Source organism: Chelonoidis abingdonii, chromosome 8, assembly GCF_003597395.2.
Source record: "Chelonoidis abingdonii isolate Lonesome George chromosome 8, CheloAbing_2.0, whole genome shotgun sequence".
Classification (NCBI taxonomy): domain Eukaryota; kingdom Metazoa; phylum Chordata; order Testudines; family Testudinidae; genus Chelonoidis; species Chelonoidis abingdonii.
The window spans coordinates 2,329,122-2,344,256 of NC_133776.1; the positions used below are offsets into that span (position 1 = coordinate 2,329,122).

General features: G+C 46.4%; 1 protein-coding gene across 4 annotated transcripts in view; it reads left to right on the forward strand.

The window, feature by feature from the left end:
* The first annotated feature begins 593 nt into the window (after positions 1 to 593).
* Positions 594 to 15,135, forward strand: part of LOC116823034 (putative cation-transporting ATPase 13A5) — a 61,701-nt gene continuing 47,159 nt past the window's right edge. For 2 of the 4 annotated variants that reach the window (XM_032777349.2, XM_032777352.2), the window contains exons 1-2: positions 597 to 857; positions 14,313 to 14,486. In XM_032777349.2, the coding sequence (XP_032633240.1) occupies positions 795 to 857; positions 14,313 to 14,486 (237 nt within the window). In that variant the 5' untranslated portion in view covers positions 597 to 794. Of the gene's footprint in view, positions 858 to 14,312; positions 14,487 to 15,135 lie in introns of all 4 variants that reach the window. The other 2 variants (XM_032777350.2, XM_032777351.2) reach the window with 2 other exon arrangements.

Consider the following 15,135-nt stretch of genomic DNA (forward strand, 5'->3'; position numbering starts at 1 on the left):
GCTGGTGACACCTACTGGTGAAGGTGGGGAACTGAACATGATTATTATTCAGTGACCCACACCTGCTTGCGATCACTGGGAAGTTGAGCTGTTAGCTACAAAGGAGCAGATTCATTCCCAAGCCAGCAACGGCAGAGGCACCCCTGGGTTTCGATAGAGCACAACGCTGCCCCAGGTGGGAGGGGTCATGTGGGGAGAGAAGCCAGGGGAAACCCCCCATCGCTAGAGCGGGTCAGAATTTTTCAGCTGAAATTTTTTCCCATCAAAAAATGGAGTTTTGATTAAATTTTTCATGGGAAATTTCTCAACAAAACAAAATCTTCTGTTTAGCGCCACACTGAGCTCCAGGGTTTGTGTCCATTTGCAAACCCCTAAACATTTTTGGTTTTGATTCTCAGATATTTGATTTCCCCTCAATTTATCAGCTCCTGTTTGGGTCTGAGATGCCCAGAACTCTAGGCAGACACAGCAGGAGGCATGACCCACTTGCTCCCTCCCTCATTTTGCCATTGGTGGTGTCACTTTAAATAGTAGCTTTCCTATGATTCAGCAAAGTAACACTAGGCGGGAGAGGCATGCAGGAGTTGCATAAGTAAATACCTGAGAGCTTTACAGGCAAGAATAGATTTCCATTCTCTGTGTTGCCAGTTCAACAACGAAGGTGCATGCTCCGGGATTTTTAGAGGCAGTGGATAAGACCATTATGAGAACTAACTGATGTCCTGAGTTCAAGTCAGTAGCAGCGTCCAAGAGCTCTCTTGCCCGTCAAGAGACAACACCCTGGAGTGAAACTAATGGAAGACAAGTCCTGGAAGGATCACCATGCATTGCTCAACCCCAGAGAGGAAAACGAGCTGGTAAACGAAGGAGGGGGGTGATTTCTGTTTTTCTTTTACACCTCACTGGGCCTTCTCAGCCTATGTCATTTCCAACAGGTGTCTGTATTTTCTACAGCTAAATTCAGCATTCAAAGTGGGCTTGGTGTTTTCAGCATAGGTTCTGGTTGAAGGCTGAATCAGAGGTCAACCCTTGAGGTCATGTATTCACTGACGTCAGTCGGGGTTTTGCCTGAGTAAGAACATCGAGATCCAACCTATAGAAATCAGAAAGGAAAAAGACCTAGTGCCCCTGCCAGTGAAGGACTGTTTTGCCCAGTACTTTTCCTCAGGCTTTTTCCAGTCTAATCACAACATCCCTAGCAATGGGGTTTCCACCCCTTCATGTGGGACACCACCTCGCAGGTGAGCAGATCACAGGGAAGATGCTTATAAACTGGCCACATTTTTCTTTTTCCTTGGTTGAAGTCAACCCTGCATAGTTCTCCCATGCTAGCACTGAGTCACTCCTGCTTAGGCACACCCTGCTGCAATCTCACCTGAGGATTTCTGGGGTCCTACCCTCCATGCCGCAGGTCAGGAGTGACTAAGCTTTGCTGTTGCAGCCCCCAGGATGGAATCCCATTGCTCCCCAGAGGTGCTCGCCAATCTAACCCCTCTCTTCAGGATGCTTTTGTTAATGTTCATGGAATCAGCCCTATCTCTTTGTTGTTGTGAGGGTCCTTGTGTGACTGCAGCATTTTGGGGAGGTGGGAAAGGTGGAACAGGGGGAAGTCCTTTGGAAGTACAATTAATTGTTCCACATTTTAGCGGCTCATGCAGTGTGCACAAAGGAGTGGTGATGGGGAGAGTGAGAAAAGGGGGCTTTCTCCTCCCAGGCACTTGCACAAGGGGTAGCCAGAATCTGGGTGTTCATGCTCTCTGTGCACAGGGGAGGAGAGCTAGCTGCATCCTCAGCACCTGATGCTCCCGAGGGACTGGGAAAGGAGAGTCGCCATGAGCCTATCCCTTCTGTATCCACTGCAGACAACTGCTGGGAGGGGCATGTGCTGCACCCATTGATAGTAGAGCAGTTTCCACTCTTTCCCCACCCAGCCCCCTGAAGACTTTGAGCCTCTGTCCTCTGCAGGCAGAGTGCCCCAAGGAGCTGCCTCTCAGGTTTCCCCCAACGCAACTGTAGCTTTTTACCCATCCCCAACTGCCCAGGAAATATAACTCTAATCTATCTGAGCTGTGTAAATTACAGTATTTTAACAGTGCCTTTGGGCATTAAGCAGCATCACTGAAGAGCTGAGGGTCTCAATCCAGTCCCTGGTGAATGGCAGGGGCTCCTATATGACATACAGGGCAAGATGGAGGGGGTGGAATGTTGTAATGTCTTGTTGGCTAGCCCAGGTACATCATCGAGCTACACTGAAGAATGATTCTTAGCCAAATCAAGGCTGTCAGCAGACTGTGCTGGCAACATGGCCAGCAGGTGAAGGGAACTGCACAAGAGCCAGCAAAAAGCATTTCTCAAAGTTCTAATTCCTGTACATTCCGAAAAACAGAAATGCCGAGACCACCTGTAGCAGCGCCCTCTGGAGAGTCTCAATGCTGTTACAATGGTACGGGCTGTCATAAAAAGACAGCTAAGGGTTAATGTTTCTTTTACCTGTAAAGGGTTAACAAAGGGAACCACACACCTGACCAGAGGACCAATCAGGAAACCGGATTTTTCAAAGCTCAGGGAGTGAATTTTGGGGTGTGTGTCTTTGTCTGGTCTCTCTTGTCTGTTGCTCTCACTCTTGAGGCAGTGATCTTTTCTCTGCTTCAAGCTTCTGTAAATTTCTGATTTTGTCCAATTATTGTAAGTACTAAAGGTATGAAAAGACAGTTAGCTTCTATTGTCTTTTTTCTCATTTGTAGCTAACCTTTTCTATATGCAAATACTAAAGTGAGTAAATCCACTTTATTTTGATGTGTTGTTCTGCTTGGTACTTTACCACAGCTGGAACTTCTTTTTGTTTAACCAAAAGACCCTTTGTCACAGTGTAATGGCTCCTTGCTTAAATGCCAAGCCAAACTGAGTCCCAAACCTTAATGGTTCCTTGTCTTAAAATGCAAGCCAAACTTTGCAGCAGGAGAGAAAGCAAATCTAATTTTTGTTTTCCTCTGGCTCCTTTTTAAAACCAACCCTTCTCTCTGCTTAAAGCCCTTATCTACGAAGAAAAAGAAAAATCTAAATTCCTATCGGCCTTCTGGATTCTTATATTATCCCACCGCTTCCACTATTTCATAAGACATAATCCCAATTCTGAACCTTAGCGTCCCAAAATGTGGGTGCTAGCATAATCCTCTCAGCTTAATTACCTCAGCTGGTCTGATAGCAACTGCCACAACCAGGATTACAGTGCCTCTCTCAACTCTGGGTCTCCCCAAACGCTTCCTGGGGACCCCAAGACTCAGATGCCTGATCACAACCAGAGGGAAATAACCCCCTCCTCTTGTCTCGCTCTTTATGTCCTCCCAGCTTCTCCTCCTGGCTGCCCTAGGGAGATACCCGTTTCAAGTCCTTGAAAATGCACAACACAGAGAGATCAAGTGGTCCCTCCAACCCTCACCTCCAGAGGCTATGGCAGATTCCAAACGCTAAGTCATCTAACACAAAGAGATTTCCCCTCCCTTCGTTCCTAGCCTTAACCAGAGAAAACGCAAACAGGTTTTAAAAAGAAAGCTTTATATAAAAGGAAACAAAAAAGAATAAATAAAAATGTTCTCTGTATCAAGGTTGACAATATACAGGGTTCCATTTCTTAAAGAAAAAATGAATAAACAGCCTTAATTCAAAAAGAATATCAATTTTACCAAACATTCCAGCCACGTACACACACGTAAACACAACAAAAAACAGTAGAAGCCTTACTGTGTCTGTCTACTTTTGTACTTACAACTTGGAAACAGAAGATTACAGAAGCTTGAAGAGAGAAAGTTCACTCTCAGAGCTGAGAGCAACAGACAGAGAGACAGACAAAAGACACACACCCCAAAATTCACTCCCTGAGCTTTGAAAAATCCGGTTTCCTGATTGGTCCTCTGGTCAGGTGTTTGGTTCCCTTTGTTAACCCTTTACAGGTAAAAGAAACATTAACCCTTAGCTATCTGTTTATGACACGGGCTGCTTCCTGGGTGGTGCACAAATGAGAGGGCTCCCTGCTGCACCTCTCCCCCACCCCCCTAGTATAAGGGGCAGCCAGACTGCTCATGAGTACCAGACGGAGCAGGAGGAATCCTCCTTTTGCTCATTATCCCCTTTGAGAGGTTATCTTCACAAGTCTTTGCCCGGGGCCTGTACTTCCCAGCTACACCGTGCCTGGCTCCAGCAGGGGGTTAAAGGATGTGTCTCTCTCTCTCTCACACACACACACACTCTCCACCCTGCATAATATGGCCCTTTGGCTGCACTCATCTGTGGCAGGGAAGAGCGTGTGCTCAGAAAGTTGAAGGCTCCAGCTCAGCACATTCTGTGCCAGCTCATCAGACCTAGAGCCAAAGCGCTGCTGGAATGGGGCTGAGTTGCCATGGGAATGTGTCACAGCTCTGCTTGCCAAAGCCATGGCCGCCTGATTCCCACGTATTATGTTGCCTTTGGGTGGCATCATCCGGCAACATATTTAAAGCCACAAACAGGCTCCTAAGCTCAGCAGAAATGCTCATCAATGCCCTGTTTTCCCCCCCCAGTTCCTCTCTTCTATCCGTTTTATCACCTGAACGTTAAGCATTCAGCTTCCAGAGCTGTCTGTTTGCACATTATCAAGCTGGCTCCTCTGGCGCTGGATGATCCTTTCGATGGGATGCAGAGCATAGGGCCAACAACGTGGTTTAGATCCAAACCCCGTGTTGGCTGCTGAGCAAGTGTACCTGCTATGGCAACATTAAGTCAGGAGAATCTGGACCTGTTCCATCCCATTTCATCAGCCTTTAATATCCCCTGCAGCAGGACCCTTCATCTGCTGAAGGTCTGCCCAATTTTCTTCAGGTTTTAAGTGCATGTTTTCTTTCAAAGGCTCCACTCAGGGCTCGACTTAATGAGCCCTCAGCAGCTTCATCGGTCAGGTCCCAGGTGACTGGGGGGCTGCTTAAATCAAAGCATGGAGACTCAACAGTGAGGTACTTTATTGTGAGCTTTCCTAACTGTGTGTTCAGCACATGGGCATATACCCTCACTCCTATGCTAGGTTCAGTGTAAAACCTGGGATAGGATCTGTGGGAGCAGTCTGTTCTTTGGTTGTTCTAAAGTCCTGCTTGGGAACTTCGAGTGGATAACTCCAGGAAATTACATCAGCTAGTACAGAGCATAGAGTTCATCAGCATAGATGAACACTAGTGTCTCATCAGCTCCCAGGTGCAGCAACAGGTGTTAATTTTAATCTATAAAGTCCCGTGAGATTTGGGACCTCCTTTAGGAGTGCCCACCTCTCTATGCACCATCACGAAGGACATGGTCAGCGGAGGCCTATGTGTTGTTCATAGTCCATGTGCTCCAAACAGTCCATTTTAAAAAGTGGAGGCAGGCGGTTCTCAGTGGAGAGAACACACGTGCTCTGATAGCCTGCCAGTCTGGTTCAGGTGGGGCATGGCCCATGGCTCCTCTTCCACCTAAATGACTGTTTGATCTACGGAGTAGCATTCCTCTGGCAGGCTGGGGGTTTCATAGGAAGATGAGTACTACTGCTGACTGGTATGGACTGTCCTGCACAGCATTTGGTCTTTGAATGTGCCTCACAGATCAGAAGCCATGGTGATGGGCACATAATACATTGACTTTAAAAATGCAAAAGCATGATTTACTATCAATTGTGAACTCCTCCTTTGCAGCCCAACTTGTCCAATATAGTTCAATCAGGCTTCAGGGGACAGAGAATTAGAGAGGCTACATAGCTGGATGTGCTCCCATATTTTTTTTTATTACAACCAGTCCTTTCACTTCTCATCCTCGCATTGCTCAGCATTATTTGATCTATCTTTGGGTTGTTACGCTCTATCTTTAGCTAGTGATGAGTGAACTAGTTCCACTACAGTATGGATCAACAGCTGAAGTCCTGATGTTTATGAGAACATACTTATCTGAACGTGCTCACAATAATCACCCAGAACTGGTATGATCCCCAGGAGGATAGTGACTGAGGAAAATTTGAACATGTGGTTCACAGCAAAAGTATCATTTTCTGCAACCACACCCACATGAACTCTGAGCCCATTAAATCTCATAAGCTAAACAGGGTCAGGCTGGGTCAATACCTGCATGCGATCCCACCACTGCTCAGAGGGACACCCAGCGCCTGCAGGAAGTGGCTCTGGTAACTCTGCTGGCACTAAACCAATGCACAGCACATGTTAGGGAGCACTGTGCTGCAGAAAGTGCCATCCGGTGGAAGCGATGTAAAAGTAAAGGCCTGAATGCTGGTAAGCATTAAAATGATGCACACAGTTGAAACTTCACATGCTTTTTAAAAATCAATGTCTTTACATAGGTTACAAATAACACCAGCAATTATTATAGTGGAACTAAAATTATTAGATTTTCACTACTTTTGGTTTTCACTGAACTCAGCTTGGTGACTAGCTCTAGTTTAGTCACTGCTTTTAGTACATGTCGTCAGTTTCTAGTCTATTTCCACTCTCTGATGCTAAGGCACTAGCCCCAGGCTGCAATCCCTGTGGCCAATTCTGGCAATTTCATTGCGAGGCTCACTCTGGTGTTTTTCTTAGAGCTCCAGCTTTAAGCCTAGTGATTACAGAAGGATCTCAGCTTTCATTTACAGAGGAAAGTAAGTCTCTAGCTCTCATGGCTGTGGAGGAAAACTTTGTGCACAAGCATGCACACACAACCTGGTCTGAAAAAAGTGAGAGGTCTGTTATTGTCTACAGAAATGAAAATGAGATCACATCAGTTCTGTCTGAGTTCCCACATCCTCACCTCTGTTCTTCTTGCAACTCCAGAGGCTGTTCATCTCCCTTTTCCAGGCCTAGGGGCTGCAGTAGGGGCCCCTCCCCACTCAGACTGGGGGAGTGTCAGCTCCAGAGGCTCTTCATTCTCCCTCCCTCTTCCTAGCCTTGATGCTGCAGTGAGGCAAGGGATGAGCTGAGGCATTGTCCTATCGGTCACAAGAGTGGGGCGGGTCAGAGCATCCCTGAGCTGCTGGGCTCTTTCTGCTCCTGCCTCCCCTCTGGGAGTGGCTGTGGGGTGGGGGAAGGGAAGAGATCTCCCTGCCCCTGACAGAGCCCCAGATTGGCTGATTATACCTCAGGAGGCAGGGATGTGGGGAAAGCAGCCAACCAGAGGGGCGTTTCCCCCAGGCAGGGCTGAAAGGTAGCCCGCCCCTCAGTGACCCTGCTGGTCTAGAAGGTAGCTGCTTGGTGTGCAGCCCCTTTGAGCTAAGCACTGAGAACAGGAACTCTACAGACCCCTCAAAAGCAAAGGCAAATTAAAGGGTCCCCAAGTCTCATGGATGTGCAGGGGCCTAACTCATGCTGGAGGTTGCCAATATTGTGCATCACTTGGGCTGCCAACACTGCAGTGAATATTACTTTAAACTCCCAGCATTTCTATTCATCTTAGATTTAGAAAAGTCTTATTTAAAGTCCAAAGCCAAATAATTAATTAGCAGGGATGCTGCATGAATAAGTACAGCAGATTTGTAACCAAATCTGAGCTACCCATGTCTCTTTAAAGGTCTCGTGACATCCTTACTAAAGGCTACACTACAAAATTAAGGTGACCTAACTTACATCGGCATGCAGCCATTGCAGAAATGACTTTGCTTGTGCGTGTCTACACTTTGCTCCTTGTGTCGGCCATACACATCCTCACCAGAAGTGCTTGTACCAGTTGAACGGTCAGTGTGGGGGCATCATGGGATGGCTTCAGAAAGCCAGCAACAGTCAATATAAGCAACTTAGGTCAACACATTGTCAGTATAGATGATAGCTACACAACTCATGAGGTGGAGTTAAAGTCAGTGTAACGGGCGAGTTATGTTGGCGGGAGTGAAATTATAGCGTAGACACTTACAGACTTAGGTCAACATAAGCTTCCTTGCATAGACGTAACTCTGTAGTGTGGACCCGGGGCCTTGTCTGCAGCCAGAGTTGCACTGGTTTAACATAGTTCCATCACTCAGGTGTGTTTTTTTCACACTCCTGAATGACAAAGCTATGCTGATATAACCTTTCAGCATAGACCAGGCCTAAAAATGTAGTTTTAAACCAGATTAGTTAAACCAGTGCTAAAGGCTATGTGGATATTCTTATTTCAGTTTAACCAGGTTTTAATTTAAATTGAATAGGAACAGGTGTAAGCTAAATCAAATAAGCCACTCTCAAACTGAACTAAGAGTGTCTACACAGGTTCTTTACCCATTTAACTAAATCAATTTAAAATCCCACCTTAGATTAAACTGGTGAAACCTACTTGCTAAGAGTTTGGCTTCCATAGCCAAGTTCCAACATGTGGAATTATGTTCTATTTTCCTAAACTCCCTGTGGTTTCCACCAAATATGATCTTCTTTGTTTTCTATCCTGTAGAAGATTAAGCAGTTGAGATTCCCTCTCCTTCCCCATACAGAGGTGGTTGTATTTCAGTGCTGGAGTATGTGATCCCTAGTACAGTGAGTATATTAAGTTTACAAGTTCTGTTAAGCAGTCTGAGAATCCTTCGGGACGAAATAAAATAGAAAGTTTCTTTTTAAAATGTACTTATTAACAGAGCCTGGTCTGGGGATTCTCATACGTCCAAACAAGTGAGGACCTAGCATCCAGTGCCCTGTGAGTGATTTAAGTTGTCACCTATGTTTTATTTAGCTTACGTGGATGACACAATATTACTGGCATAATTTGATTCTCAGAACCTGACATTACTTGCAAAGCCTTTTAAATGTGGGTGGTTGGCAACACTTGCTCTCCTGAGCGAGGCGTTACTTTCAGGGATTATGAAAGTGGGAAGAGGAATTAAGAGGAATTAGTCATGTGCAGCACATTGTGTTGAACCCATGTGAACTTCCTCCAGTCATTTCTGAACATGGGATCTCCCTTGTCTTAGCTGACCCAATCCTAAAGAGGGTCCAGGTAATTCTCCAAGGATTTTCCCAGAGAGAGAGAGGAATAGACCCTTGCAGTCTGGAAAATGCATATTGGCAAGAAAGAAGGATCTGCAAAGGTGCAGCAGAAGAAAAAAAAACCCTAAATTATAATGACGCGCAATGGAAATGACCCAGCCAGTTTTAAACTCCCCCTCCACTGGCTGCAGTGGTTTTTTCTTTACAGACAATAGAGTTATACAAGATGTGAGTCTGTAGATACAGTTGCTAATGCCAGAGGAAATGTAAGTAGTTTGTGTATAGCTGGGAGAGGGATGAAGATTAAAGATAGGTGCAAATCCAAGCATCAAAATGTGTGTGTGTGTCTGATATTTCAGCATCTGGCTCACAACATAAATTGTGCAGCTGGTCCTGGTTTCAATAGAGATTGAACCACACTGCAGAAATTCAGAGTGTTTGAAACCCAGGTTGGGATCAAATGTTTTGGGCCTTTCACTAGTTAAAAATGTAAATAGGATGTATGTATGACATACCAGGATACAGTCCAGAGCAGTGGGGGACTATGTCACCCTGCCTTGCAACCTGGGGTGCCTTACAATGCCTTGCTGAACTAGCTCCCACCTGGGCTGCTCACAAACAGCCTTCCAGCATGCATGTCACACCCTGAGTGTCTGTGTGTAACTGCAGCCTGCCAGCCACACACAGGTTATACTCTGGCTCTCACCATCCTCGGTTATACTGCAGCATGACCCCAACACATCCCAAGTCTTAGATTTCCCCCCAGAAATGTATGTCCTGTACTGCCCAGCCCTCTCCTGGACAGTACAAAATATTTAAAGCCCATTATTCCCCAAAGGAAATAATATGCCAGTTCATTATCTCAAATAGTTATTCAGGCACTTCAATTTAAACACACTGGATTATATAAAACAGAAAAACAAGTATATTAACTACAAAGAGATAGATTTTAAAGGAGTACAAGTAATAAGGCATAAGTCAGAAATGGTAACAAGCAAAATAAAAATGTTTACTAATGCTTAATTAAACTCTATCGGATTCAAGTAAAGATTCTCACCACATGCTTTCAGCAGTTTTACTGACCAAGCTCTGTAGGCCAGGGCCCCTCCCCCAGAGTCCAATGAAAGCTTGTGAATGTGATGGGCAGAGAGAGAGAGAGGGATGCCTCAGGGTGTTTGTCCCCCTTCTCTATAGTTTTAGTCTCCTTCTTGAAAAAACATTTCCAGCTGCATACTAGGAGACAAAGTCTATGTATAAGGATGTTCCCTTCTGGTTTTTCATCTGTTTGAACTTCTTTTGTCTTCCCTTCCTGCTTGATGACTCTGTTTACTGCTTAAATGCAAATTAAGCAGAGCACACATTCCTTTGTTTAGGACAGCCATGTTTGCCAACTTGAATTTGAGCAGGGCTGAGGGGATTGGAACATGTGTTACCACCACCATCCAGGGAAATCTTATAACTTCACATGCAGTGTTGCCACACGTTTTATCAGGATGCTACTGATCAGCAAATTTTGAATTTTCAAATTATACCTCACAAGACATGTCGTACAAAAATGATAACAGTAGTATATAGGGTATGAACATGGGTATATTCTGTCACTGGATATTAATTGGTAAAACAGGAAATTTACCTCATACTACCAATTCTGCAACCTTTCCATTGTAAACTGACTAATCAAAATCCCGCCCGTTGTGGATTCAGGCGTATCACTGAGCCCTACAAACAGACAATATTAATCACAGCAAAGACCTAAAGTGAACATATAGCTCCCATTCACCTTGCAGGACCTGAGAAGTTTGTGATGTCTTTTTCATGTTTGTATTTCAGATGAACAGATGGAAGAATATGCTGACCCTTCCCTTACACACAAATCCTACAGAGATTTATAGAGAATGATAGCTTTGTACAGATTTTTTAAACCAACCTATAGAATTTAATAGAAAATGATATTCTTGCTATGGGCCTATATATAAAAAAAAGATAGAAAAAGAAAGGATTTCACTCACCATTTAAGTCAGCAGATATTTTTTCTCTGTAATCCGATTAAGCTTTTGGAGAATGCTGTTGTTTTCCCATAAGGATTTGGTGATTGTCTGGGGACTAAGCTTCCTAGGAGTCCAGTCACCTTAAAACCTGTGTGTGCCTATAGTGTGCACTTGTGTGAGCCATAGAATCACAGGACAGAAGGAATCTCGAGAGGTCCTCTAGTCCAGTCCTCACCTCCCCTATCCCAGTGAAGAGATGTAGGTGTCTCCAATCCCACACTGCTTAGTATGAACACAGGTCTCTGTTATGTGGGTCTGGAGCAACCAACCAAGCTATGGCCAACACCGCCCGCTAGCAAGGGGTGCGCTGGATGTCACAGGGAGATTCAAATGCCCTCTGCTCTTAATCCAGGCAGGTAGATTTCTGCGTGGGAGCCACCTGTCCAGGTTTCCTTTGAGGTAGCTGTCTCGGGAAATGCATCAGGGTGCTCAGTGCTCATGTCCAGCGGTAGGCTCAGGCTCCTGCAGGAGGTGCCGGGTTTTGTGCCTCAGAGGTGGCAGCCCTGTGTCCAGCTGGGTGCTGGAGGAAGAGGGGGAGGGTGGCGGTGGGGGCTGCTCTGCGGCTGGCTGGGTGGCCGCTCCACCCTGAGAGCCATGGTGGGTGCCTGGCTGGGCGCGCTCCCTGATTTTCGGTGCCTGCCCTGAGGCGCCTCCGGCCTGGCTCTCCCAGGGGTGAAGATCCTCCTCCCAGCCCCATGGGGCCCCATGCCGCGGACAGGTCCCTGCTGTCCAGGCTGGCCCGGGCTGGTGGAGCGGGGCAGCCTGGCTGCCTCACAGTCCTACACCTGCCTCCTGGTCGCCAGCTGCAGCCACAACAGCACCGCCCCCTCCGACCCCAACAGCAAGCCATGGGTGGAGCATGTACGGCGGGGGGGGGCTCTGAGATGGACCCTGGGCTGGGGGGCAGAAGGGACACGGTGTGTGGGAGTGGGAGAGCCAAATCTGCTGGGGGGAGGGGAAGGATAGGGACAGGTACCTGGAGGGGCAGAATGGGAGTTGGGGGGAGGATAAGATGGTGGGGACACGGACCGGCCCCTGGGCTGGGAACTGTGTGTGAGGTGGAGAGACAGGGTCTGGGTGGGAGTTGGGGGGAGGATAAGATGATGGGGACATGGACCGGCCCCTGGGTTGGGAACTGTGTGTGAGGCAGAGAGACAGAGTCTGGGTGGGAGTTGGGGGAGAGGATAGGATGGTGGGGACACAGACATGCCCCTGGGCTGGGAACAGTGTTGGGGTGGAGAGACAGGGTCTGGGTGGGATTTAGGGGGAGAGGATAGGATGGTGGGGACACGGACAGGCCCCTTGGTTGGGAACTGTGTGTGAGGTGGAGAGACAGGGTCTGGGTGGGATTTGTGGGGGAGGATATGATGGTGGGGACACGGACAGGCCCCTTGGTTGGGAACTGTGTGTGAGGTGGAGAGACAGGGTCTGGGTGGGATTTGTGGGGGAGGATAGGATGGTGGGGACACGGACAGGCCCCTGGGTTGGGAACTGTGTGTGGGGTGGAGAGACAGGGCCTAGGTGGGATTTTTTTGGAGGGGGGGAGGGAGACAGGACTTGCAGGTACAAGAGAGGAACCATGCGTGTGTTGGGTATGGAACCAGGCTGTATGCTGGCAGGGGGGTGATAGAGACAGGGGCTGGGTGGAGAGCCCAGAAGCTGGAAGAGTTGAGGCACAGGACATTATGGGAGTGCCTGGAAGGCATGTGTAGCGGACAGACAGAGGTCATAGGAGTTTTGGGAATAGATATGGATTCAGGGAGGGGAATAATCTGCAGGGAAGGAAGGTGCAGTGGGGTGGGACAATGGAATAATGTGCCTTTGTGGTTTGTGTGGTGAGGAAGAGTCCAGTAAGCCTCAGTAAGGAGGGTGAGAGAATCAGGATGTGGGCTAAGAAATAAGGAGAGAAACAAAGCAGACTGGGGAAACATTAGCACAGTGAGGGGAAAGGAGGAGAGAGAGCAATGAAGGTGAAGATAGGTGGAGACAGGCAGCAAAAATAGTTATTCACATGCTCACATCTGGGAAAAATGGCATTTGAGGAGCTACACAGAGAGGCTGCTGCATGCACTCTCCTTGGAACTGCTGTGCTGGCCGTACAGAGCTGTGCTGAGGACGGTTGGACATAACTCTCTGGCACTATGCAGAAAGGAGCTCATTTGTACTCACTTTGGAATTGGCCTTTCAGTGTCAGTAACAGTGAAGTATTGGCTGTGGAAATCCAAGTGGGCCATTTGTGAACCAGCAGATCTTCCCAGTAGTTGTTGGTTTGCAAAACACCAGCCTCAGAACTACTCTGGGATGGGGAAGGAGCAGACTCAGGGTGAAAATCCTGGCCCTATTAAAGCCAACAACAGAACTCCTGTTGGACTTCAGTGAGTCTAGGATTTCACTCCAGGTTTGTTCACTTTGAACAGAATTGTAGCTGTTGAGTTATTGTACAGACACTTACCCAGGATCCTGAGTGTAAAGGACGGACCATGATAAAAGCATTACTAGCTACAGCGCACATAATAGGTGATTGTCAGAAGTGTGGACCAAGTATAAAGCAGACCTATGTACATGTAAATCCAAGGTGCAGTTGGAGAAGACACATGGGGATTAGAAAATGCAGTCTGTTGGCAGAATAATTTTTTAACAATAGAATGTCATTATGACTACAACAGCTTCCAGGTTATCAAAGTAGAAGGACAAACGGAAGATAATGAAGGATCACAAAAGGTGCTCAGGGCTCTGTGTATGATTAAGAACCATACTATGGGACATAAGCAGGAAAAAAAATGCATCCTTAATTATGTATATGGCATCCAGATACTACATTGATAGCACACTAGAAATGCATATGCTATTCAGAATCATGAAAAGTCTTCCTAACTTCAAGGGGGTTTCTGTGCTGCAGGGTGGATTTCCCTGAATAACACGGAGCTCCTGTACAGATACTCTCCATTGCTGCAGGACAGCTAGGGCTTTAAGGCTCTGGGACTGTAGCTGAATTAAATATAGGTAGAAGCGTTACTGTGACAGACCAGCTGGATTATGACAGGAAAAGCTATAGGATCAAGCTAATTCTTCAAGTCTACATAGCTGGAGGGTTGAGAATGGGCCTTTCCTGGCATATTAAGTATGCGATACTGCCTGGTTTTGGTGGAGTTGGTTTATGTTTTTCCTTAATTTTAATACATGTTTAGCTGATACACAGTTTCATCTCCCAAGCTGAAGATGGGGTTGCTTATAGGGGGTGTATTAGCTAGAGAGTCTTTGCAGCTCTTCCCTTTAAAACAAGTCTCAATGTCAAACAATTTCAAAATAATATCTTGTCTTTGTCCCACAGGAGATATTTGGCTACAAAACTCAAGGTTGCCGGAAAGCCATGTGCATTGCTGGATATATCTTTTCCTGTGGGGCTCTTCTCCTTCTGTTTTACTGGAAGCCAGCATGGGATGTGTGGGCAAACTGCATCCCATGTAACTTGCAAGAAGCAGATGTCATATTGCTTAGAACAACAGTAGGTGCACACTGTAATGCGTCCTTTTAACTGGATGTCTTATTAATTCATATAAAGTTTTCACACACACACTGAAGCACCTCTTCCTACTCTCTCAGTGTGTAATAGCAATTTGTTAGTATTTTCCAATGTAAATACTTGAGTTCAGATGTGCACTGGCAGGGATAAGTCAGGCATTTGAGGAATCCACTAACTCCAAATCATTTCCATACAGACATTTTCAGGGAAAACAATTCAAAAATATTCTGCAGAGGTTATGGTTATGCTAACTAGAATTCAAATACTTTAACATGGAACATTAGACAACTTGTGTACACTGCATATCCCCTAGTGTTAGACTAGGTCTCATTCCAATATGATTACTGCATAACACTAATTTTAATAATTGGAGATATACCAATCTCCTAGAACTGGAAGAGACATTGAAAGGTCATTGAGTCCTGCCCCTGCCTTCACTAGGAGGACCAATTTTTTGCCCCAGATCCCTAAGCAGCCCCCTCAAGGATTGAACTTACAACCCTGGATTTAGCAGACCAACGCTCAAACCACTGAGCCATCTGTCCCCCAAGAGCATGCTGACTTCTTCTATATTTGCTTACCCTACCTATACACAAGAATGCAGAAGACAGGACACAACAGAGGGGTCGAT